This window comes from Pseudophryne corroboree, chromosome 8 (genome assembly GCF_028390025.1).
Source record: "Pseudophryne corroboree isolate aPseCor3 chromosome 8, aPseCor3.hap2, whole genome shotgun sequence".
NCBI classification, from domain to species: domain Eukaryota; kingdom Metazoa; phylum Chordata; class Amphibia; order Anura; family Myobatrachidae; genus Pseudophryne; species Pseudophryne corroboree.
Genome location: NC_086451.1, coordinates 18,867,932 through 18,895,603, shown reverse-complemented (window position 1 = coordinate 18,895,603; position 27,672 = coordinate 18,867,932). Strand labels below are relative to the sequence as shown.

General features: G+C 48.7%; 1 protein-coding gene across 1 annotated transcript in view; it reads right to left on the bottom strand.

Moving 5' to 3' along the window:
* Nucleotides 1–1,973: 1,973 nt before the first annotated feature.
* C5 (complement C5) overlaps nucleotides 1,974–27,672 on the bottom strand; it is a 105,224-nt gene continuing 79,525 nt past the window's right edge. The window contains exons 29-41 of the mRNA XM_063935985.1: nucleotides 27,385–27,590; nucleotides 25,556–25,708; nucleotides 24,383–24,445; nucleotides 22,362–22,440; nucleotides 21,085–21,151; nucleotides 10,159–10,258; nucleotides 9,998–10,072; nucleotides 9,810–9,915; nucleotides 9,507–9,593; nucleotides 8,569–8,658; nucleotides 7,631–7,714; nucleotides 3,016–3,154; nucleotides 1,974–2,267 (exon numbers count right to left, since the gene is read on the bottom strand). Coding sequence (XP_063792055.1) covers nucleotides 2,129–2,267; nucleotides 3,016–3,154; nucleotides 7,631–7,714; nucleotides 8,569–8,658; nucleotides 9,507–9,593; nucleotides 9,810–9,915; nucleotides 9,998–10,072; nucleotides 10,159–10,258; nucleotides 21,085–21,151; nucleotides 22,362–22,440; nucleotides 24,383–24,445; nucleotides 25,556–25,708; nucleotides 27,385–27,590 — 1,388 coding nt within the window. The 3' untranslated portion in view covers nucleotides 1,974–2,128. The remainder of the gene's footprint in view (nucleotides 2,268–3,015; nucleotides 3,155–7,630; nucleotides 7,715–8,568; nucleotides 8,659–9,506; nucleotides 9,594–9,809; nucleotides 9,916–9,997; nucleotides 10,073–10,158; nucleotides 10,259–21,084; nucleotides 21,152–22,361; nucleotides 22,441–24,382; nucleotides 24,446–25,555; nucleotides 25,709–27,384; nucleotides 27,591–27,672) is intronic.

The following is a 27,672-nucleotide window of genomic DNA, read 5'->3' as shown; positions in this document are numbered from 1 at the left end:
ACCATGGTCTTATGTCTCTGTACGTGGTAACCATGGTCATATGTCTCTGTACGTGGTAACCGTGGTCATATGTCTCTGTACATGGTAACCATGGTCATATGTCTCTGTACGTGGTAACCATGGTCATATGTCTCTGTACGTGGTAACCGTGGTCATATGTCTCTGTACATAGTAACCATGGTCATATGTCTCTGTACGTGGTAACCTTGGTCATATGTCTCTGTACGTGGTAACCATGGTCATATGTCTCTGTGCGTGGTAACCATGGTCATATGTCTCTGTGCGTGGTAACCATGGTCATATGTCTCTGTGCGTGGTAACCATGGTCATATGTCTCTGTACGAGGTAACCATGGTGAGATGTCGCTGTATGATGTAACCGTGGTCAGATGTCGCTGTACGTGGTAACCATGGTCATATGTCTCTGTACGTGGTAACCATGGTCATATGTCTCTGTACGTGGTTACCGTGGTCAGATGTCACTGTACGTGGTAACCGTGGTCAGATGTCGCTGTACATGGTAACCGTGGTCAGATGTCGCTGTACGTGGTAACCGTGGTCAGATGTCGCTGTACGAGGTAACGATGGTCGGATGTCGTTGTATGAGGTAACGATGGTCGGATGACGTTGTATGAGGTAACGATGGTCGGATGTCGCTGTATGAGGTAACCATGGTCAGATGTCTCTGTTCGTGGTAACCATGGTCAGATGTTACTGTATGAGGTAGCCATGGTCAGCTGTACGTGGTAACCAGGGTCAAATGTACGTGGTAACCGTGGTCAGATGTCGCTGTACGAGGTAACCGTGGTCAGATGTCTCTGTACGTGGTAACCGTGGTCAGATGTCGCTGTACGTGGTAACCATGGTCAGATGTCGCTGTACGTGGTAACCGTGGTCAGATGTCGCTGTACGTGGTAACCGTGGTCAGATGTCGCTGTATGAGGTAACGATGGTTGGATGTCGTTGTATGAGGTAACGATGGTCGGATGTCGCTGTATGAGGTAACCATGGTCAGATGTCGCTGTATGAGGTAACGATGGTTGGATGTCGCTGTACGTGGTAACCGTGGTCAGATGTCGCTGTATGAGGTAACCGTGGTCAGATGTCGCTGTATGAGGTAACGATGGTCGGATGTCGTTGTATGAGGTAAGCGTGGTCAGATGTCGCTGTACGAGGTAAGCGTGGTCAGATGTCTCTGTACGAGGTAAGCGTGGTCAGATGTCTCTGTACGAGGTAAGCGTGGTCAGATGTCTCTGTACGAGGTAACCGTGGTCAGATGTCGCTGTATGAGGTAACCATGGTCAGATGTCGCTGTACGTGGTAACCGTGGTCAGATGTCGCTGTATGAGGTAACCATGGTCAGATGTCGCTGTACGTGGTAACCGTGGTCAGATGTCGCTGTATGAGGTAATGATGGTCGGATGTCGTTGTATGAGGTAAGCGTGGTCAGATGTCGATGTACGAGGTAAGCGTGGTCAGATGTCTCTGTACGAGGTAAGCGTGGTCAGATGTCTCTGTACGAGGTAAGCGTGGTCAGATGTCTCTGTACGAGGTAACCGTGGTCAGATGTCGCTGTATGAGGTAACCATGGTCAGATGTCGCTGTACGTGGTAACCGTGGTCAGATGTCGCTGTATGAGGTAACGATGGTCGGATGTCGTTGTATGAGGTAAGCGTGGTCAGATGTCGCTGTACGAGGTAAGCGTGGTCAGATGTCTCTGTACGAGGTAAGCGTGGTCAGATGTCTCTGTACGAGGTAAGCGTGGTCAGATGTCTCTGTACGAGGTAAGCGTGGTCAGATGTCTCTGTACGAGGTAAGCGTGGTCAGATGTCTCTGTACGAGGTAAGCGTGGTCACAGCTTCCCATCTCCTGTATTTCTGCGACAAGTTGTCTGTGTAATATTCATTTGTTTTCTCTCACAACATTTCATAAAGGTTATGTTACAGAACTACAAAGAACAAGACGACAAATGTATAAACATATTCAGCATTCTTCATTATTATCTTTCTGTCATTTCCTTTACATGTCGCATAGTATTTATTATAACGTTGAGGGGGGATTTGTAATAGATAATACTGTAAATTATTCATCTGGAAAGATAAAACGACACAAATCAGTGGCTCAGTAAATCACTGACATCCTTCAATTGCTAAGTCCCCTAAGAAATCTTCCAGTTCACTCGCAAATTGGGCACAATTTGTATTGCTGCAGATTTGCGACGTCGGCCACCATTCCACCCACGTACTGGCGTCCAGCGGATATTCATACCTGTAAATGGGAATATAGGCTGTAAATACCGACAGTCATAGATAGATAGATAGATAGATAGATAGATAGATAGATAGATAGATAGATAGATAGATATTATTATATATGTGTTTTTATTTTATTTTTACATTATAAAATATGAAAATGCAGAATGCACAGCAATAAAACATTTGCACAATAATACTTTTAGCACAGCCGCAGCTACACGCCTTTTGCAGCGAGCGCAATAAGGGGCGTGGCTCGCGTGAGGCGTCTAAGAACCGAAAAGTCAGCGACACAAACTACTGAACGTCTCTAGAGATGAAGGAAAGCCGTCTGTCCTGGATCAGCTGTCACCCGGATTGAACATACTGAACGATCTTTCAATGCAGCGATCTTTTGCTTTGTTAGTGATATCACAAATGTCGGTGACGCTGGTACAACCAAAGGCGGCACCTGATTTGTGTGGCTGCAGCGCAGTCCAACATTCAAATAGAGGAACCACACCAACCGCCAGGGAGTCCCAGACGGCGATGTCTGGCAGCGTTTGGAGCGGCAGTTGGTGTGGACCATCAGGCGCCGTCTGATGGCACCATGACGGCGTGCCGACCCAGGAGCTTGCTGCTGTGTGTGTGTGAGACACTTCAGAGGTGATTTGTAAGCTAAGCTTTTATATTCTATATTTGGTCTCTGAAGAAAGATAAAATATCTGAAACGTCAGAAGACAACCGCAGTAGAACACGGAATAGCCAATATTGGCGTCACTTACTGGATTTCTGGGTTGTCCCGGATCAGGGTGCCTTCCTGCCCCATAAACAGGTATTCTTCTCCCGCGTCTATAATAAAATCGGTGCACATCTTCTTCTTAATGAAGCGGATCTGCTTGTTGGCTCTCAGGTAGGACTTACCTGGGAGGGAAATAAGCGCAGATCGTCAGTCAGACACATGTCCAGTTGTAAAGCGCAATGGAATTTGCTGCGCTAAATAAAACACTGTTAATAAATGAATAAATGTAGGGACGCAGAGCAAGTTTCCTTGGACGTTGGCAGACATCCTCTGACTATGTGCACAGTGCTGCCTCTTCCTATGGGAAAGGGGGGGGGGGGGGTGACTGGATCTGGGATTGCCTTGCTGGGTGCTCCCAAGTGCAAAATTATAGAATTAATTTTGCCATATATAATGATATGACAAAATGGAAGAGATGACGAGGGACCTCCAGCGGCGCATGCGTCACTCAACATATGCGTAGACGGATTCCCAGGTCCTAAACCCGGAAGTCTCTACACATGGAATCCTTTGCTAAAATATTCTTGCATACAGCATTAGTATAAGCTGATATGCATGTGATGACTCGGGAGGGTAGTAGTTGATTTACCGACGGACACAATACCGACGATCATAATCCCACCAGCCATTCACCGACGGTCAAAATACTGACACGGTTAAAATACCGACATTCATTAAATGCCGACATAGTCAGAATGCCAACATTTGAAATGCCGACATAGAATGCCAACATGCGTTTTTAAGGTGTTTTTGAAAAAAAACTAACTTGTTCATACTTTACCATCCCAGTGGACCTGGAGGGGAAATACTGTGCCCGAAGCATGGCGATCGCAGTGAGCCCTGCGGGGGGACGCGGTACACTTATACAGTGTCCATGTCGTCATATGTCGACATTGGGGAAAAACACAGGGAAACTCATGTCGACATTTTGACATGTCAGCATTTCAGATGTCGGTATTCTGACTGTCAGCATTTTGAACATGTCGGCATAATGAATGTTGGTATGTTGATCGTGTTGGTATTTTGACTGCAGGCCAATGGCTGCCGGGATTATGACCGCCGGTATTGTGTCCGTCGGTAAACCATACTGAACACGATTGTGGGGATGCATCGCATTTACAATGGGTTTTAGATCGCGGGGGCTGCTGGGAGGGATCTGATTGGATCCATCTCAAAGCAGAGGCTTCTTTTGGGTAACGCCATCCATCGGGTCCAAGCTCTAGAATGCATCGTTGGTGCATACGCAAAAAGTTACCAAACCTCACCCCAGAGATATCACGAATCACTTTGCACAATACTACACTAAACTCTACAATTTACTGACTGACCCCTCCACCCCTCAGCCCACTCCTCTCTCTATCTCTCTTTCCCCACACTTAGCCACGAGCAACTGTCCGCTCTTAATGCCCCATGGACCTCTGCCGAGATTTCCGTAGCTGTTAAGTCCTTTCCCCGCAACAAGGCTCCTGGCCCGGACGGGTCTGTTTCTGATTTTTATGCCTCGTTCCTTGATGTTCTTTCTCCCCACCTGACTGCCCTCTTTAACAATTTCTCTGACCATGGAATTTTACCGACAGAACTCCTAGAAGCGCGAATAGTTACTATACCCAAACCCGGCAAAGACCCTGCTTATGTACACAACTATCGTCCCATTGCCTTGCTTAACACTGACATCAAACTTTACGCCAATTTGATTGCGGCACAAGTGAATCGTTTCCTCCCATTGCTGGTGCACCCGGACCAGACTGGTTTCGTCCCGGGCCGACAGGCGTCGGACAATACGCGCAGAGTTTTTAACTTAATTGATTCTCTCTCTACAGATCAGGGCCTTCTCTTGCTATCCTTGGACGCAGAGAAGGCCTTCGATAGACTAAACTGGTCCTATATGCGTGAAGTCCTTCTCCGATTTGGCTTCAGGGACCGTATCCTATCCTCTATTTTAGCACTATATAGCTCCCCTTCTGCCCGGGTGCTCAGCAATGGTTTCCTATCCGACTCCTTCCCTATCACAAATGGCACCAGACAGGGTTGCCCCCTCTCCCCCCTGATATTTGTTCTGTCGATTGAACCCCTGGCTATTACTATTCGTGACAATCCCCACTTTCCGGCTCTACACCTTGGCTCCTCCCGCCATAAATTAAGCCTGTTTGCGGACGACGTTCTTCTCTTTATCTCTGACTCCTCCACTACTCTTCCTATTTTGACCTCTATTTTGGATTCGTTTAGCTTAGCTTCTTATTATAAACTTAACATCACAAAGACTGAGGCCCTACCCATTAACCTTTCCCATGCCCTTTCGACCCTCCAATCCTCCTTCCCCTATAACTGGCAGAATATTTTGATAAAATATCTAGGTGTTCAAATCCCCATTCATACTCCCGATGTTTTCACCTATAATCTCTCCCCCCTATTAGTCACATTAGAGGCTCTATCGAAATCCTGGGCGGCATACGAAGTCTCCTGGCTAAGACGTTTGGCTGCATTCAAAATGTCCCTCCTGCCCAAACTGATGTACCTATTCCGCACGATCCCCTATACTTTCCCAAAAAAGGCTCTCCAGACTTGTTCTACAATACTGACTAAATATGTATGGTCCTCTAAACCACCTTTACTGGCCCACTCCAAAATGATATTGCCGAGAGCTTCAGGAGGCCTCTATTCACCCAGCATCTCTCTATACCAGGAGGCTTCTCTGTTAGCTCCCCTTAAATATTATTTTACCACTGACTCACAGGTATCTTGGGTGGGACTGGAACAAACTCGAGCCCGCTCGGTCCCCCTTGCGGATCTTTTTCGCATTCCCAAGACGCTCCGACCTGCCCTTCCGCATCTTCTTCCTTCCACGCAAGCCTCGCTTAAATCCTGGGACAAGCTATCTGCCGCCCTGTTGGCACCCGCTTGCTATATCGTCCAGATCTCCATTACCACTATCTCAGTGATAATTCCCTATCTAAATCTCTCCAAATGGAGACAGCTGGGCATATTGTGTTTGGGGGATATATTGGATGGACTCTTCCTGTTGTCCTTCCCGGCTCTCCAACGGAAGTTCTCCCTTCCTGCTTCAGAACTCTTCCACTACTTTCAGGTCGCGCACTGGTGAAAATCAATCCCTCCCAATTTACTAACCCTAAACTCCACCTCACAAGTCCTTATCTCTCGGCTATCTCTGAGCAAAACCAGGGGTGATATCTCCTTCTGGTATAATCTACTGATCACCCCCTCCTCCCCTTCCAAATCTAGTGCTCAGTTAAAATGGGAATTGGATTTGGGTAGAACGTTGTCACCTCAGGAATGGCGAACATTTTTTCTGTCCTCCCACTCCATGTCCCAATGCCTGAACCACACTGAAATGCATGTTAAACTAGTCCACAGAATGTATCTGACCCCCGATCGCCTACACAGATTTTGGCCTACCTGCAGTAATAAATGCTGGAGACTCTGTGGATCAATAGGACACATTTACCACATATTTTGGTCCTGCCCGGTAATTATACAATACTGGTCCGAGGTGTTTGATTTGATCAATACAGTACTCCACATGCGAATTACCCCTGACCCGACTGTAGCGTTACTTCATATCTCCCCACCCCCTCGTCCCCCCCTCTAGCAGATATGTCTTAGGACATATATTGATAGCCGCCCGCGCCACTCTTGCTCAGCTTTGGAAGCAATCTGCTGCTCCTGCTCTGTTAAACGTTATCCACAAAACGCATCACCACTACCTCATGGAAACTGAATATGTCCCCATTTCCAACACCGCTACCTCCCCCACGACCCGCTGGTCCTCATGGCATATGTTTGTCACTACTGGCCCAGGTTCCCAATATTTTCATAGCCCATCTAATAACGTTTCAGCTCGCTTAAGTTTAATTGAACCCCCCGCTAGTGAGCGATGAATGGGTGGGTCGTTCCCCGGTGTATCTTCCCTGTTTTCAGTACAGTATGGTTTTCTTCTCTTACCCTTAGTGGTTGTAGAGTTTTATTTATATTTATGTCTTCTGTCTCCTCTTATCCCTCAACACTTACTTACCCCTTGGATTATATTGTTCCACGTGATATGCCCCTTGAAAATGTTATGTCTGATTTTCCTCGCAGCCTTTGCACCTACGTTCGTTTTTCATATTTAACAGTTTCTGCCTGCACGCCATTTGAAGCGGCCCTTTCTCCTACTCTGCCCAACCTATTTCTTTCTTCTTTTCATCCCTCTCGTTTCTCTTTTGTTCACCATATATGACCTCAAAGTGCCTGTACCAGTGTGTTACTGGATGCTCCCCCCTCCCTCCCTTGTCTCCCCCCTCCTTCCCCCCCTCTAGATCTTGTTAATGTGTTGTGTTGTACGCACCACCAACCCTTTTTTTTTCATTTTGTACCCCATAAAATTGATTTTTCTCAATAAAAACTATTGATGATAAAAAAAAAAAAAAAGTTACCAAACCTCCAAAAAACGGCATTTTCAGAGGTCTGGCTGCAGTAAAAGCTTTACTGACAGCCTCGTGCCTCGAACCTCCTCTAAGCTCAGTCATACGTCTACGCACCAATCTCTTGTTTATTGTTTATGGTGTCTCAGCTTTGTTCCCTTGTCCGTTTATGGCTCGTACCTTTATTAAAGAGTAAAAGAAGTTTTGCTGTGTATTTCACGAAATCGCCATCTTCTTCCATCTTCACGATATGCGCTTTGTAAGCTGTAAGGGAAAACGACAAGGTAACGGCTACATTCGCAGATCCCCATTTTTGTGCCAAGTGTAAGTAACTGATGACATAAAAGCTACATAAACCTCCAGCCCTAAGATATAGTGGCCAGGAGCTACAGTTATACAGTCAGACCACAGTCAAAAGAGCATTATACTGGGTTTAAAAAATATAAGAGGGCCAGGAATGTCACAGCGCTGAGGAATAGGTGCAATGCAGACAAAAGCCCTCCTGCAACTCTCACTAAGTACAATTCTCTATAATTCAGTCTTCGGCTCCATTATAAGGATTTAGGGGATCATTCCGAGTTGATCGCTCGCTGGCTAGTTTCAGCAGCCGTGTAAACGCTATGCCGCCGCCCACTGGGGAGTGTATTTTAGCTTAGCAGAAGTGCGAACGCTTGTGCAGCCGAGCTCTGCAAAAACAGTTTGTGCAGTTTCTGAGTAGCTCTGAACCTACTCAGCGCTTGCGATCACTTCAGCCTATTCGTGTCCGGATTTGACGTCATACACCCGCCGAGCGAACGCCCAACTACGCCTGCGGTTTTTCAGACACGCTCTGAAAACGGTCAGTTGATACCCAGAAACGCCCCCTTACTGTCAATCTTCTGGCAGCCGTCAGTGCGACTGAATACTTCGCTAGAACCTGTGCAAAACAACAAATGCCTTTGTACCCGTACGTCACGCATGCGCAGAAATGCCAATTTTTTTCACCTGAACGCTGCGCTGCGAACAACTGCAGCTAGAGATCAACTCGGAATAACCCCATTAATCCCTCTTTGTGCACCGTGCTGATAATATTAAATAGTGTTATATAAAGACGTATGTTACAGATCAGGTTTTCTCACCGTATACAATGTCGCTCTTGCACACAAAACGCTTTCTCTCCTGTGTTGTTGTCTCCTGATTCAGTTTACTCTTCAGTTTGGGGCATTCACCTGTATGTAGGGGAGACAGGAATCATTATACAGTATCTGCTTCTGACACATTGTGATCTGCTTCCTCATACTGACAGTGGAAGGGCCGTGGGATTCATATCACACATATCACTCATCACTACAGCTGTTACACGTACAGGATACACGGTATCAGACATGTAACATGTCACCGATGGGGATAGGACGTCAGTATTCATATCACACGTTACTTGGCAGACCCAAGAAAGGTGTGTTATACACACCGAAACGTACGTCGGGCTGGGACTCATTATCATGCCTTAAGTACAAAAAAACACATAACTTTTCATCTGGAACAAACCATGTTGCCATGCAAGGGGAACAAATACACTTATACAGTTTCTGTGCAGGGTAAATACTGTCTGCTTCTGCATGCAGCCCACAACTGTTAGCCAGCTTTATTTTTACACTGCAATTTGGATTTGTTTGGACACAACCCACCCAAATCTCTCTCTCTCTCTGCACATGTTACATCTGCCCCACCTGCAGTGCAGCATGGTGTTGCCCAGTTGCTTGCTTTTTTGCTTTGCTTACAAACATCAATTAGGTCCTCTGTGCGCTATATTATAATAATATACGGTGACCCACATGAATAAAATAGCTGCATTTGTGCCAAGGAAAAGCTCAAAGGATGGCATCATCCCTGGGTGGCATGAGTGGTGGTACGGTCATGCTATAAATGCCTTATAATGGTCCCATAGGTCTGGTGCTGAGCAAGATTGTGCCCTGTAACTATTACTGACCTATTATACAGCCGCCACACATCTGTGATGCCACAGTTATATACATGTCTATTATACACCATATAATTTGTCTTCATGGTAAAGTACCTGCAATGCACCTGCAAGCGTCTCCAGTACATATGCGCACCAAGTTGTAGTCTGAGAAGGGATTGTAGAATTCTGTGCACTGCTCGTCTGAGGAGAGAGAGAGAGGAGGTTGTGACACCTCGGAATTAGCTACGGATTATTGTACGGCAGGAAACGTCCCACCAGCTGCTGCTGAAAGCGACTACCTACCACCTGCCTCTACTGACCTATATCAGCACAGACAGCCGGTGCAATCATGGGAAAGGCAGAAGCTATCCATAACCGAGTAGCCACCCCATGTACCCCCAATCTGATCTGCCCTACCTGGTGAGTGGAACTCATACACTTTGAATACTCCTGGGCTCATCATGGCGACTTTGAACATTTTTCTCACCAGTATGGTAGCGCAGACATACTCGTCAGCTGGGATCTATGATAACACAAGACAAGGAACGTCGTTATGGGAAATGGCCTGTGGGTGAAACGTACGTCACCCTGGAAGGCAGCCATACCCAGTTAAAATAGAGTAGGACTTTTCCGTCTTCTATGCGGTAATCCGTGATGTACTGATCAACTCTCGCCACAAGCTGCAAATAGAGAAGATTGAGTAATAAAGGAACAATGGGGAAACCCTTGAAAACCCCTAATTATTTACATATATTTACAAGGTGACCTTATTTAATTGCTTGTCATCGGCTTCCATTCCCGTAACAAGTGTGATCTCCATGACAGCCTGGCCGGAACTGGGCAATTCATTTTCTTGGGCCCTGTACCTATAATGGAAGGATATGGTGCTGACTATCGATGTCTTTGTGCAAGATGAATAAATAAAACTTTCAGAAATAAAAAATTTATTGGATTGAAAGCTGGAGCTATACATTTATATTACATGTGGGACATGTACATGTTCTATGACATACACTACTATCAGTGTATGTGGGGTGGGGGGGTGGAGGCTGTAGCATACATTTGCTCCAGGCGCAATGGCTGGCCCTGCTCTACACTACCGCACTGGCGTCTCAGTACCCGCCACTACTCTGCGCAACTATAGAGTTGCTTCGATAATTCACTGATCTGCGACCAACACCGCGTTCATTTATGTAGCTGCATTGATTTGCAAAGCACTGGTAGACATCTCAATATAAATCCCTACAGCTGCGGCATTTGCATATTTGTGCACAGCTGCTGCGTACAAATTCACAGCACGACAGCATTTGCATACAACTCTGCAAATCGAGCACTTACAAGTGGTGAATTACTGACAGTCTCGTGCCTTGAACCTCCTCTAAGAATGGGCATCAGACAAGCAGCTTGTATGGTGGTGCCTATCAACGTTCTAAGCTGCAACGTTATGGGGGGGTTTCACTATAAATTCAGGTTTTGGCAGCCCCCCATAAGTCTGCTCGCTTCTCACAGAGAAGGATGCGCTTTGTGAGGCCAGCAATAGACAAATTCATTTGATATTAGTACCAAACAATGAAAAGAATAAAGCGCTTCAAACAATAGTGCTGCAACGGCTGCTAAGGTGGTCACCTCACCCTCGGAAGTAAATACAAAGAATATAGGTTTTGCGGCCAAGCGCACCTCTGAGATATATATATCAGTCAAAATATAAGATAATGGAATGATTTTCTCAAACCATAAAGTTCATCGTTCAGTCCAGGATGTTACCAATGGCTTTCCTTCTCTCTTTGATAAATGCTCCTGAGTGAGCTGAAACGCGTTGGTAGCCAGATTGACTTACCTGTGACGCAGTGGGAAGGATTGAAACCCCTCATTCCAGAATTGCTGCAGTATCCTGAACCCGGGAAGGATCTGTTTACTTACCATCACCGTTTTGGGTGGGCATTTTTGAACACCCCACACTATCCGGTATGCACATTGGCACGTTATTGGTGGATTTCATGCAACCTTTTTAATTGTTATCACGGAAGAAATAAATAGTGTTTATAAACTGTATCACACTATATATATTTCCTTTTTGTTTTTTTATATGTGGATGAGTGTACATCAATTTCCCATTGAAACAGATTGGAAAGAGAAGGAAAGCCATTGGTAACATCCTGGACTGAACGATGAACTTTATGGTTTGAGAAAATCATTCCATTATCTTATATTTTGACTGATATATATATCCCAGAGGTGCGCTTGGCCGCAAAACCTATATCATTTGATATTAGTGTTCGACGCTGACTGGTAAATCTCACATCTATCTTTATGCGTCGAGTTTGGATAAAGGGGAGATTAGTCAGGAACTGAAATAACGGTTTTCCTTTGGAACGTTCCCCAGAAACATTTTCAGTTTATAATCCAACTTGGCAGAGGTGGCTCCAGGATAGAATCACTGACCGGCTTCCGTTTAACCCTTTCCCTGCCCATGGCCGTAAAGCTGAGGACGGATTTGCAGCTTGCAATGAATCCGTAATTAATTAGCACCCGTATAAAACCAGGCGGGACCTGGCGCACCGAGAGGGCTATCAGGCGCGAATGATGCAATAGTAAGAAAGGACACATCTATATCCCCATAATACACAGGACAGCACATCCCACTTCCAGAAGTATCAGAGAGCTGGCTTTCCCAAGTCGCCGTTTAGGTGCAAAGCATCTTTCAGGAGGAGCATTTTTGTTTTTTTCCACTCAGAAAATCCCTTCTGGGACAATTCTGCTGAAAGAAGATTTACTGGAAGTGCTTGTGTAAATATAAAACAAATCAGTTCCAGATTCTGCAGTGCGGCCAGAACTTTTCTGAATGTATTATCGTGATTTGACGTAATCAGCTCTTCTTCTCTGGTGAGAAATGTATTTGTATTCCCCCGGGAAATGCACAAAACACGTATGAGGTCTGTTTAACTCTCACACCACTGTGATATTCCGCAGAGTGTCAGATAAAGATTACTACGGGTGGGGTAATCATTCCTGTGAATGCAGCCAATCACAAGGTGGTGACATCACTGACGCACTCAGCATTTCACCAATCAGCACCAGGCTTTACCAACCAGGGCTGGTAACACTATGGGGCTAATTCTGGGTTGGGAGCAAAACAGAAAGAGCAAGCACCTGGGGGGGCAGATGTAATATGTGCACCTGGGTAACACCATGCTGTGCTGCAGGGGGCATATGTAACATGTGCACCTGGGTAACATCATGCTGCACTGCAGGGGGGCAGATGTAACATGTGCACCTGGGTAATATCATGCTGCACTGCAGGGGGACAAATGTAACATGTGCACCTGGGTAATACATGCTGCGCTGCAGGGGGACAAATGTAACATGTGCACCTGGGTAATACAGGCTGCGCTGCAGGGGGGCAGATGTAACATGTGCACCTGGGTAACATCATGCTGCACTGCAGGGGGACAAATGTAACATGTGCACCTGGGTAATACATGCTGCGCTGCAGGGGGGCAGATGTAATATGTGCACCTGGGTAACACCATGCTGCACTGCAGGGGGGCAGATGTAACATGTGCACCTGGGTAACACCATGCTGCACTGCAGGGGGACAAATGTAACATGTGCACCTGGGTAATACATGCTGCACTGCAGGGGGGCAGATGTAACATGTGCACCTGGGTAATACATGCTGTGCTGCAGGGGGGCAGATGTAACATGTGCACCTGGGTAATACATGATGTGCTGCAGGGGGGCAGATGTAACATGTGCACCTGGGTAATACATGCTGTGCTGCAGGGGGGCAGATGTAACATGTGCACCTGGGTAACACCATGCTGCGCAGCAGGGGGGCAGATGTAACATGTGCACCTGGGTAATACATGCTGTGCTGCAGGGGGGCAGATGTAACGTGCACCTGGGTAATACATGATGTGCTGCAGGGGGGCAGATGTAACATGTGCACCTGGGTAATACATGATGTGCTGCAGGGGGGCAGATGTAACATGTGCACCTGGGTAATACATGCTGTGCTGCAGGGGGGCAGATGTAACATGTGCACCTGGGTAACACCATGCTGCGCAGCAGGGGGGCAGATGTAACATGTGCACCTGGGTAATACATGCTGTGCTGCAGGGGGGCAGATGTAACGTGCACCTGGGTAATACATGCTGTGCTGCAGGGGGGCAGATGTAACATGTGCACCTGGGTAACACCATGCTGCGCAGCAGGGGGGCAGATGTAACATGTGCACCTGGGTAATACATGCTGTGCTGCAGGGGGGCAGATGTAACGTGCACCTGGGTAATACATGATGTGCTGCAGGGGGGCAGATGTAACATGTGCACCTGGGTAATACATGCTGTGCTGCAGGGGGGCAGATGTAACATGTGCACCTGGGTAATACATGATGTGCTGCAGGGGGGCAGATGTAACATGTGCACCTGGGTAATACATGCTGTGCTGCAGGGGGGCAGATGTAACATGTGCACCTGGGTAACACCATGCTGCGCAGCAGGGGGGCAGATGTAACATGTGCACCTGGGTAATACATGCTGTGCTGCAGGGGGGCAGATGTAACGTGCACCTGGGTAATACATGCTGTGCTGCAGGGGGGCAGATGTAACGTGCACCTGGGTAATACATGATGTGCTGCAGGGGGGCAGATGTAACATGTGCACCTGGGTAATACATGCTGTGCTGCAGGGGGGCAGATGTAACATGTGCACCTGGGTAATACATGATGTGCTGCAGGGGGGCAGATGTAACATGTGCACCTGGGTAATACATGCTGTGCTGCAGGGGGGCAGATGTAACATGTGCACCTGGGTAACACCATGCTGCGCAGCAGGGGGGCAGATGTAACATGTGCACCTGGGTAATACATGCTGTGCTGCAGGGGGGCAGATGTAACGTGCACCTGGGTAATACATGCTGTGCTGCAGGGGGGCAGATGTAACGTGCACCTGGGTAATACATGATGTGCTGCAGGGGGGCAGATGTAACATGTGCACCTGGGTAATACATGCTGTGCTGCAGGGGGGCAGATGTAACATGTGCACCTGGGTAATACATGATGTGCTGCAGGGGGGCAGATGTAACATGTGCACCTGGGTAATACATGCTGTGCTGCAGGGGGGCAGATGTAACATGTGCACCTGGGTAACACCATGCTGCGCAGCAGGGGGGCAGATGTAACATGTGCACCTGGGTAATACATGCTGTGCTGCAGGGGGGCAGATGTAACGTGCACCTGGGTAATACATGCTGTGCTGCAGGGGGGCAGATGTAACGTGCACCTGGGTAATACATGATGTGCTGCAGGGGGGCAGATGTAACATGTGCACCTGGGTAATACATGCTGTGCTGCAGGGGGGCAGATGTAACATGTGCACCTGGGTTATACATGATGTGCTGCAGGGGGGCAGATGTAACATGTGCACCTGGGTAATACATGCTGTGCTGCAGGGGGGCAGATGTAACATGTGCACCTGGGTAACACCATGCTGCGCAGCAGGGGGGCAGATGTAACATGTGCACCTGGGTAATACATGCTGTGCTGCAGGGGGGCAGATGTAACGTGCACCTGGGTAATACATGCTGTGCTGCAGGGGGGCAGATGTAACGTGCACCTGGGTAATACATGATGTGCTGCAGGGGGGCAGATGTAACATGTGCACCTGGGTAATACATGCTGTGCTGCAGGGGGGCAGATGTAACATGTGCACCTGGGTAATACATGATGTGCTGCAGGGGGGCAGATGTAACATGTGCACCTGGGTAATACATGCTGTGCTGCAGGGGGGCAGATGTAACATGTGCACCTGGGTAACACCATGCTGCGCAGCAGGGGGGCAGATGTAACATGTGCACCTGGGTAATACATGCTGTGCTGCAGGGGGGCAGATGTAACGTGCACCTGGGTAATACATGCTGTGCTGCAGGGGGGCAGATGTAACGTGCACCTGGGTAATACATGATGTGCTGCAGGGGGGCAGATGTAACATGTGCACCTGGGTAATACATGCTGTGCTGCAGGGGGGCAGATGTAACATGTGCACCTGGGTAATACATGATGTGCTGCAGGGGGGCAGATGTAACATGTGCACCTGGGTAATACATGCTGTGCTGCAGGGGGGCAGATGTAACATGTGCACCTGGGTAACACCATGCTGCGCAGCAGGGGGGCAGATGTAACATGTGCACCTGGGTAATACATGCTGTGCTGCAGGGGGGCAGATGTAACGTGCACCTGGGTAATACATGCTGTGCTGCAGGGGGGCAGATGTAACGTGCACCTGGGTAATACATGATGTGCTGCAGGGGGGCAGATGTAACATGTGCACCTGGGTAATACATGCTGTGCTGCAGGGGGGCAGATGTAACATGTGCACCTGGGTAATACATGATGTGCTGCAGGGGGGCAGATGTAACATGTGCACCTGGGTAATACATGCTGTGCTGCAGGGGGGCAGATGTAACATGTGCACCTGGGTAACACCATGCTGCGCAGCAGGGGGGCAGATGTAACATGTGCACCTGGGTAATACATGCTGTGCTGCAGGGGGGCAGATGTAACGTGCACCTGGGTAATACATGCTGTGCTGCAGGGGGGCAGATGTAACGTGCACCTGGGTAATACATGATGTGCTGCAGGGGGGCAGATGTAACATGTGCACCTGGGTAATACATGCTGTGCTGCAGGGGGGCAGATGTAACATGTGCACCTGGGTAATACATGATGTGCTGCAGGGGGGCAGATGTAACATGTGCACCTGGGTAATACATGCTGTGCTGCAGGGGGGCAGATGTAACATGTGCACCTGGGTAACACCATGCTGCGCAGCAGGGGGGCAGATGTAACATGTGCACCTGGGTAATACATGCTGTGCTGCAGGGGGGCAGATGTAACGTGCACCTGGGTAATACATGCTGTGCTGCAGGGGGGCAGATGTAACGTGCACCTGGGTAATACATGATGTGCTGCAGGGGGGCAGATGTAACATGTGCACCTGGGTAATACATGCTGTGCTGCAGGGGGGCAGATGTAACATGTGCACCTGGGTAATACATGATGTGCTGCAGGGGGGCAGATGTAACATGTGCACCTGGGTAATACATGCTGTGCTGCAGGGGGGCAGATGTAACATGTGCACCTGGGTAACACCATGCTGCGCAGCAGGGGGGCAGATGTAACATGTGCACCTGGGTAATACATGCTGTGCTGCAGGGGGGCAGATGTAACGTGCACCTGGGTAATACATGCTGTGCTGCAGGGGGGCAGATGTAACGTGCACCTGGGTAATACATGATGTGCTGCAGGGGGGCAGATGTAACATGTGCACCTGGGTAATACATGCTGTGCTGCAGGGGGGCAGATGTAACATGTGCACCTGGGTAATACATGATGTGCTGCAGGGGGGCAGATGTAACATGTGCACCTGGGTAATACATGCTGTGCTGCAGGGGGGCAGATGTAACATGTGCACCTGGGTAACACCATGCTGCGCAGCAGGGGGGCAGATGTAACATGTGCACCTGGGTAATACATGCTGTGCTGCAGGGGGGCAGATGTAACGTGCACCTGGGTAATACATGCTGTGCTGCAGGGGGGCAGATGTAACGTGCACCTGGGTAATACATGATGTGCTGCAGGGGGGCAGATGTAACATGTGCACCTGGGTAATACATGCTGTGCTGCAGGGGGGCAGATGTAACATGTGCACCTGGGTAATACATGATGTGCTGCAGGGGGGCAGATGTAACATGTGCACCTGGGTAATACATGCTGTGCTGCAGGGGGGCAGATGTAACATGTGCACCTGGGTAACACCATGCTGCGCAGCAGGGGGGCAGATGTAACATGTGCACCTGGGTAACACCATGCTGCGCTGCAGGGGGGCAGATGTAACATGTGCACCTGGGTAACACCACGCTGCGCTGCAGGGGGGCAGATGTAACATGTGCACCTGGGTAACACCATGCTGCGCTGCAGGGGGGCAGATGTAACATGTGCACCTGGGTATCACCATGCTGCGCAGCAGGGGGGCAGATGTAACATGTGCACCTGGGTAACACCATGCTGCGCTGCAGGGGGGCAGATGTAACATGTGCACCTGGGTAACACCATGCTGCGCAGCAGGGGGGCAGATGTAACATGTGCACCTGGGTAATACATGCTGTTCTGCAGGGGGCAGATGTAACATGTGCACCTGGGTAACACCATGCTGTGCTGCAGGGGGGCAGATGTAACATGTGCACCTGGGTAACACCATGCTGCGCTGCAGGGGGGCAGATGTAACATGTGCACCTGGGTAATACATGCTGCGCAGCAGGGGGGCAAATGTAACATGTGCACCTGGGTAACACCATGCTGCGCTGCAGGGGGGCAGATGTAACATGTGCACCTGGGTAACACCATGCTGCGCAGCAGGGGGGCAGATGTAACATGTGCACCTGGGTAACACCATGCTGTGCTGCATGGGGGCAGATGTAACATGTGCACCTGGGTAACACCATGCTGCGCAGCAGGGGGGCAGATGTAACATGTGCACCTGGGTAACACCATGCTGTGCTGCATGGGGGCAGATGTAACATGTGCACCTGGGTAACACCATGCTGCGCAGCAGGGGGGCAGATGTAACATGTGCACCTGGGTAACACCATGCTGTGCTGCAGGGGGGCAGATGTAACATGTGCATCTGGGTAACACCATGCTGCGCTGCAGGGGGGTTAGATGTAATGTGCACCTGGGTAACACCATGCTGTGCTGCATGGGGGCAGATGTAACATGTGCACCTGGGTAACACCATGCTGCGCAGCAGGGGGGTTAGATGTAATGTGCACCTGGGTAACACCATGCTGTGCTGCATGGGGGCAGATGTAACATGTGCACCTGGGTAACACCATGCTGTGCTGCATGGGGGCAGATGTAACATGTGCACCTGGGTAACACCATGCTGCGCAGCAGGGGGGCAGATGTAACATGTGCACCTGGGTAACACCATGCTGTGCTGCATGGGGGCAGATGTAACATGTGCACCTGGGTAACACCATGCTGTGCTGCATGGGGGCAGATGTAACATGTGCACCTGGGTAACACCATGCTGCGCAGCAGGGGGGCAGATGTAACATGTGCACCTGGGTAACACCATGCTGCGCTGCAGGGGGCAGATGTAACATGTGCACCTGGGTAATACATGCTGCACTGCAGGGGGCAGATGTAACATGTGCACCTGGGTAACACCATGCTGCGCTGCAGGGGGCAGATGTAACATGTGCACCTGGGTAACACCATGCTGCGCTGCAGGGGGCAGATGTAACATGTGCACCTGGGTAACACCATGCTGTGCTGCATGGGGGCAGATGTAACATGTGCACCTGGGTAACACCATGCTGCGCAGCAGGGGGGCAGATGTAACATGTGCACCTGGGTAACACCATGCTGCGCAGCAGGGGGGTTAGATGTAATGTGCACCTGGGTAACACCATGCTGTGCTGCATGGGGGCAGATGTAACATGTGCACCTGGGTAACACCATGCTGTGCTGCATGGGGGCAGATGTAACATGTGCACCTGGGTAACACCATGCTGTGCTGCATGGGGGCAGATGTAACATGTGCACCTGGGTAACACCATGCTGCGCAGCAGGGGGGCAGATGTAACATGTGCACCTGGGTAACACCATGCTGTGCTGCAGGGGGGCAGATGTAACATGTGCACCTGGGTAACACCATGCTGCGCAGCAGGGGGGTTAGATGTAATGTGCACCTGGGTAACACCATGCTGTGCTGCATGGGGGCAGATGTAACATGTGCACCTGGGTAACACCATGCTGTGCTGCATGGGGGCAGATGTAACATGTGCACCTGGGTAACACCATGCTGCGCAGCAGGGGGGCAGATGTAACATGTGCACCTGGGTAACACCATGCTGTGCTGCAGGGGGGCAGATGTAACATGTGCACCTGGGTAACACCATGCTGCGCAGCAGGGGGGTTAGATGTAATGTGCACCTGGGTAACACCATGCTGTGCTGCATGGGGGCAGATGTAACATGTGCACCTGGGTAACACCATGCTGCGCAGCAGGGGGGTTAGATGTAATGTGCAAAGGGATAACATTTTCAAGGGACATGTTCTAGGTCAGATCTAAACTGCAATGTAACAATAAAATTGTCCAGGATCTGTGGGCTGCATGCAGAAGCAGCCGGTATTTACCCTGCATGCAGGAACAATAAATGTATTTGCCCCCCTTGCATTGCAGCCTGGTTTGTCCAGATACAATGCTGTGTTTTGCAATGATCCCAAATCAGAATCAAGCCCCAATAGCAGGAATACGCTCTGTATTTGTTCCCCCTGCCATAATACATACCTCCCAACCGTCCTGATTTTGGCTGGATACAGCCTCGCCATTCGCGATTTGTATGCAGGTCCTTCCTGTGTGCGACCCGGCCAAGCTTATTTCCGGATTGGTGAAGTCACCGCCAACGGGTCCCGAGACGGTGCCTGGAGATGAGATGATTTCCAAGCGCCGCCTCTTCCTATTCAGTGAACTGGTGCCGAGTCACAGTCCACGGTCAACCCTGCTCACTACTCCGGCTGAAATACCGGGTAGCTGAACCCACGTTATTTCAACTGGCCTTTCTCAGACTGCGCCACAACCTGGGTTGCTGCGTGTTCCTGTGCAATAACCAAGGTTATTGCTGGCGTCTGAAAGGGGTATTAGTGACGCTTACACCGGGCCTATTTTCTGGGGCAGGAGGGTGGTTGGAGGCTGGGCTAGATTTTCGGAAGCACTCTAACAGGGAACAAAGCATCCCGCCAAGTAACGTTCTGTGCCAGATACTCCGTTTATATACACACATAGGGGGTAATTCCGAGTTGATCGCAGCAGCAAATTTGTTAGCAGTTGGGCAAAACCATGTGCAGTGCAGGTGGGGCAGATGTAACATGTGCAGAGAGAGAGAGATTTGGGTGTGGTGTGTTCAATCTGAAATCTAAATTGCAGTGTAAAAATAAAGCAGCCAGTATTTACCCTGCACAGAAACAAAATAACTCACCCAAATCTTACTCTCTCTGCACATGTTATATCTGTCCCCCCTGCAGTGCACATGGTTTTTCCCAACTGCTAACAAAATTCCTGCTGCGATCAACTTGGAATTACCCCCCATGTGCACTGCAGGTGGGGCAGATGTAACATGTGCAGAGAGAGTTAGATCTTGGTGGGGTGTGTTCAAACTGAAATCTAAATTGCAGTGTAAAAATAAAGCAGCCAGTATTTACTCTGCACAAAAACAATATAACCCACCCAAATCTAACTCTCTCTGCACGTGTTACATCTGCCACACCTGCAGTACACATTGTTTTGCCCAACTGCTAACAATTTGCTGCTGCGATCAACTCTGAATTACCCCCATAATTAGGACTGAGGCCACTGTCTCAGCGCTATGAGCTCACATATGATATATAATATGGCGGATAATCACAATGTGCTATGATCCCAAGTAACCCATCAGCTATTATCTGTCATAAGTCTTATAAAACGTTACATGTACGTGCGTACCGCCTACGTAATGCTGGAGTGCGCTGTACAGCGTTCCCCTGCACAATCCATCGTCCCTTCTCAATCTGCAGCTGATTCTGAACACAAAGTGGCTGCAATACACAGACTACCGTATATATGAGTACTGAGCAGCGACAGCCGCTTACCTCGCGCAGGCTTCCAGGTGCAGCGTCTGGGAGGTGTCTTCACTAAATATGGACTGTTCTTCTTCAACTAAACATCATGGACAATGAGAAATGTGACAGTCAGAGCAGGATGATGGTGGGGACATTGTAGATGCATGCATTGCAGATGTCTCCCCTGGGAGGTTGTTTACAGAGAGCACCTAATGTGCACCGCGGAATACTGAGGTTCTGCACCAGTGCAGGTCTGGTCCACACACCCAGCTTCCTCTCTCTCTCTCTAATACAGTATATACAATATATATATATATATATATATATGTGCTCACATCTGATACTCTTTTGTCATGCCTCTGTTTCACTTTTGTATGATGTCCTCTTAATCTATATAAAAGTTTTTTTGCATATATTGTCACAGGGACAGCATAAACATTGCCTGACATGGATGTGGAACAACAGGGTATGGAATCCAGTAACGTCTGAGCAACAGCAAGCATGATTGCAGACACCCGTCAGCCTGCTGTTAAAATGGTTTCAGACACAAGAGACGGTGCTCCTGACGGTGAATTGGTTGCCCAGGTGATAGGCCATGGGTGTGACTACTGTCAGGGGTCCTGGAACAATGGTCTCTGGAGAATTTACACCTTGTATGCTAAGCACTGCTGTGAACTATTCTATATATAGTATATACTGTATATCTATCTATCTATCTATCTATCTATCTATCTATAAATAAATATATATATATATATATATATATATATGTAATACTGATGGTTCATGAAGTATAGTCCTAACACAAATGAATAATAAAGCATATGACAACAGAAGGGCAAGGTGGAGACTGCTGAAGTACTGACGGCCCCTCCTCCAAATTTTGCTAAGGGGCCAGCAAGGGCAGGTGCATTACCGTGCAGGCTCCAAGTCTTCCTGTTCTCCGGGGAGTCTTCATGCCCTATCCCAAGATGGCTGCTGAGATCTCTACTGAGCATGTGTGTGACAAACACAGCATGTAGCCATCACACGGTAACCATATGATAGTATAACCATTAATGGTTATTTAGTATGCATGCCCATTGGAGCTGCCTCTGGGTGTGCGGAACAGGATGAGCCATCGGGAACATACAATGATCGCAGCCTTCGCAATCTCGGCATCCAATGGAAAAAGCATTTCCATCAAATCGGAGATATCGATGGTTGCCAACCATCGATGTCCAGTGTCTATTGCTACCACACACTTATCACTTGCTGGGAAAGTCACACAACAGGGCAGCGTGATTTATGTGCGTGGGATACTTTACATGGGTTGGCTTTCCTGGAAATCTTCAGATCGAATCGGCACTTGTCTTGGGAGCTGATCATGTTGTATTTCGTCTGCACCTGTAAGGACATAAATTCAGTGCGATTTATTCTGTAATGGTTTGTAAATAGTATCGTATTAATACGTAGATGGAACGCGTGGGTGACGTCTTTGTTACGCAGCCAAGAGAAGGACGTGTCTTTAAAAACCTGTGTCTTAGCTCCGGGGAAGTAGGGATCATTTACTAACATAGTGGAAATGAAATAGGGCAGCACCAGCGGGGTTTGACTAGTTCAGGCTAAACTAATGGAAATGGATCTTATTGGTAGCAGAATCTTATTGTACAGCATTAAAAGCTCAATATATCCACACAGAACTGCTGCATTGAGAGTCTGCTGTTCAGTGCAACTCGATATGTGTCAGGTAAAATAACCACTACTACAGTAGATAGATTAGAAACATAGGTACTAGGTTTATATTTTATTAGCATGTGCCAATTGGCTTCAACAAGAAAATGGCTCAGCTGCAGAATTCTCTAGGTTGGCGTCATAGGATTAAATGGTGTAGCTTTTAAACTGAGTGTCAGGGTCAGATTAAGACTTCTGGGGCCCCAGGATAACTAACTAGTGGGGGTCCCTAATAATTAAAGTGGCAAAAATATATACCGGCGATGTTATTAAAAAGTATAAGGGCAGATTTATGAACAAGTCATATTTTTGTTATCACTTATTAAATGGTGCTCCAACCAACCAAGCTGGAGCACAATTTACCATACGCAGCAAGTGATAACCACAAATGTGTCCAACAAGCCACAGTTCTACAGTTCACATTATGCCACACAGTGCCCCCAATTCACATGATGCCACACAGTGCCCCCAGTTCACATGATGCCACACAGTACCCCCAGTTCACATTCTGCCACACAGTACCCCCAGTTCACATGATGCCACACGGTGCCCCAATTCACATTCTGCTGCACAGTGCCCCCAGTTCACATGATGCCACACAGTACCCCCAGTTCACATTCTGCCACACAGTACCCCCAGTTCACATGATGCCACACAGTGCCCCCAATTCACATTCTGCCGCACAGTGCCCCCAGTTCACATGATGCCACACAGTTCCCCAGTTCACATTCTGCCACACAGTGCCCCGAGTTCACATGATGCCACACAGTGCCCCCATTCACATGATGCCACACAGTAACCCCAGTTCACATGATGCCACAGAGTGCCCCCAGTTCACATGATGCCACACAGTACCCCCAGTTCACATGATGCCACACAGTGCCCCCATTCACATGATGCCACACAGTACCCCCAGTTCACATGATGCCACACAGTGCCCCCAATTCACATTCTGCCACACAGTGCCCCCAGTTCACATGATGCCACACAGTGCCCCCAGTTCACATGATGCAACACAGTACCCCCAGTTCACATTCTGCCACACAGTACCCCCAGTTCACATGATGCCACACAGTGCCCCCAATTCACATTCTGCCGCACAGTGCCCCCAGTTCACATGATGCCACACAGTACCCCCAGTTCACATTCTGCCACACAGTACCCCCAGTTCACATGATGCCACACAGTGCCCCCAATTCACAGTCTGCCGCACAGTGCCCCCAGTTCACATGATGCCACACAGTACCCCCAGTTCACATTCTGCCACACAGTGCCCCCAGTTCACATGATGCCACACAGTGCCCCCATTCACATGATGTCACACAGTAACCCCAGTTCACATGATGCCAGAGTGCCTCCAGTTCACATGATGCCACACAGTACCCCCAGTTCACATTCTGCCACACCAGTTGTCCTGTTGTTAATGTGGCACTGCTGAGTGCACCTACGGGCTCTACAATGGCACAGGTATAAGTACAGATGGAAAGAGGTACAGAGCCTTAAGTACTCTCTGTAGCAGCCTTCATTACAGCCAAGACAAATATACTCCAATGTGTTTGTGCAGGTTGTAGAATGAAAGACTTGGCATTTCTGTCCACTTCCCTGTGATACCTACCTGTCCCGTAACAATTCCACTGAAACTTCTGGTAGATATAATGAGATCTAGTGGAAGTGGAACCTGCAAATAAAAATCTACATCACTATAATTCACAATGACTTGAAAATATGTTGGTACATATGGCGAATAATGATGTCATCACTTATATTTGGTGTGTGTAGTGATGTCACTGTGTCACATGACTCATGGGGAAAGTGCTCTATAATGGAATGCATAACTGTCACTATTGCCAATGAATGAGGGTCAAATCCCACAAGCAACGTGTTCCTCATCGATGGTACGTCTTTACTGTAATATACATGACGTCATCTCCGAGTTGTGGGGCCTGTATCCTGATAACCGTATATTACGGTGGGGGTACATTATATTATGTATAAAACGTTCTTCTGTGACTTCTCTACACTGTTACGATGTTTTTTATATGTGAATTTTTTTTTACATATATTTGTAATTATATATGTGCACATGTGGCCTTCCTGGCCCGGCAGAGGCCCTTAATGTCCGGGTCATGTTGTTCTCCAAGTGCCGGCATGCCGGGACAGGATTGCTGGGACTTGTAGTTCCACTGTAAAAAAATATATATATATATTTTCACACCCTGCATCCACCTCCCCCAGAACTGAGGGGAATACCCCTGGACTTTTAGCTCGGGCCTGGGGAATCTTCGAGAGGGGGTAATCCCAATTTATTTTTAGGGTCACAACTTTCTGAGGATTTCCAGGCCTGGGATGACCAGTTTGGGGCTGCTTTTACATGATGGCAGGGGTACCCCATGATGTGTGTCTCCCTGGTATGGCGTAAGTCCCCGAACTGGTTCAGCCTGATGCTGGTTAAAGGAAAATTGGTGGGACACCATGATAGTTCTTCCACCCGATTTTCCATGACCAGAATAGACTGAGAGATCCAGGGCTGGTTATGAAGTTGAAACCTGGCGGTTGATAAATATGCAGATTTTGCAGTCGGAAAACCCGTCGATTTTGTTCAATTTAGGTGGATTATAAATTCTACCTAAAATCGATCTTTGGTAAATATACCCCTGATTTTACTGCGCCAGCGAGAGGAAGGGAGCGCCCACGCACAAACAGCACGCAGGCCCTATCGTAAGCTGCACCTGCAGCCAGCCCCTGGTCAGACGTAACACCACCTGTTTCCCGCTGGTCCCACCATTACCTCGACAGGTGTCACATAGGGATTTTTCTCAGTCAGACGGTACGTTTGGAAGTCTCCTGCATTTCTGTAAGAGATTTTCACTTCCATATTCAAGCTCAACTTTTCATCGAGAATGGCGACCTCTGTCAGAGCGTCTAGAGCAGTGATGGTGTCCTGTAAATACAGAGGTCACTACACATCAATTATCCTCCGTGTCACCATTTTTACATACGCGGAAAGTTTTGGTCATGAAAGTGCGGCCTTATGTGTACATATGCTGAGTCTCAGGGCTCTCACAATACGTCAAAACACTGCAGTGTACATACATAGGTTAGGTGTATACTTCTGCCCATCCTTAGCCGTAGGGATATAGCTGCAGAGAGTGATTTGTCAATGATGAAGTCATATTACCCTATTCGTACACAATGTAATAAACTAATAATGTAATGAAGTGTCACTTGCACAAGAGAGAATATTGGCCCTCATTCCGAGTTGATCGCATGTAGCAACTTTTTGCAGCCCGTGCGATCAACTAGACGCCGCCTCTGGGGGAGTGTATTTTTGCATAGCAGGGCTGCGATCGCTTGTGCAGCCCTGCTATGCTAAAAAAGTTTCCTGCAAAACAAGACCAGGGTCAGACTTACTTACCCTGGGCGACGGATCCAGCGATGAAGGTCCCGGGATTGACGTCAGACATCCGCCCTCCAAACGCCTGGACACGCCTGCGCTCGGATCTCCACTCCCGGAAAACAGTGAGTATCTGCCCCGGAACGCCCCCCCGCTGTCAATCTTCTTGCGATCGCGCTAGCGATCCCTTTCTTCTCTCTTCTGGTCGTTGCCCGGCGATGGCTGTTGCTGGGCAATGGCACGCGTGCGCATTGCGGGCGCCGCGCATGCCCAGTTCAGACTCGTTTGCACCGCAGCGAAGAACCGATGCGTGCGAACGGGTCGGAATGACTCCCCCCCAGTACCTTGATAGTGTTATTCATAATACCAAATGAGTGATGTGGCGGCTGCAACTTGATATAGTATAGCAGGCAGCAACGCTAATGAATCAAGTACTCTCAGCTGAGGGGTGGTCATTACAGAAGCAGCTAAATATGGTGGCATAACCATAATCTAAGAAACGTATCTGGGAAGGTGCCAAGTGTCATTGCACCCTATCCCCAGGGGGCATCCCTCCTCACTTTTGTCTGCCTCTCCAGCCTAAGAAGCGTATCTGGGGGGGTGTACAGAACATACTGCAGAACGCATGCACAGCACGGAAAGAACTACTTTTACCCCACAAATGATCTAAGACTTATCAGCCAATCAGAGCATCACTGGGGGGAGGGGTGCGGTTTGAACTGGGCATCAACGTCCAAGGGGGTGACACCGAATGTCGGCTCCTCCCCTGTGACCCGGAGCTGAGTGCTGTACTGTGACATTATTGTGCAGCACCCAGCTCCTTTCACCATGCCGGTACGGTGAGTCTCTGGGGACATCCCAGCATCTCCAAAAGAGGTGGGCACGCCACAGGAGTGATGTAGCAAGGGTGTGCTCTGAGGCCACGCCCTTCCCACAAGGTCACATCCCCTTTGTAGTGAGGTCACGGACCATTTTGGTCACGCACTGCGTGGTTATTTGGTGAACCAGGTGACATTTATATACAGTGCATAAAATGATAGCGTTTGATTGGCTGCTATGGGCGACACTTCCACTTTTTCCTCTGTAGAAGGTTTGTTAAATCTCCCATATTCATCCTACCAGACTCACCCAGAAGGAGCATGTAAACATGACGGACAGTTCCGCATAGAACTGTCCGTACTTTAATACCACCAACCGTGAGCTGAACGGGAGGATTCGGTTACCTGCGTTGAGTAGAATCCACCGCCGTAAAGTTGCTTTTCTGTCAACCATCGAATAACTGGTTTGGCGTAATCTTTATCAGCTAGTTTCAGGAAAGCCAGCAACGCGTAGGCCGTGGTCTCCACCATCCTTGCTGTGTCACTGCTGGGCTCCGTGGCATCAAACTTCTTCAGCGTATCCTTCCAATATCGATAAATGGGGGGAAAGACTGCAAGACAGACAGGTTTATCTGACGTACCTGTGACTGCTCCATGCCACGACACATACCGGTGCTTTCTCGCATGCTCAGT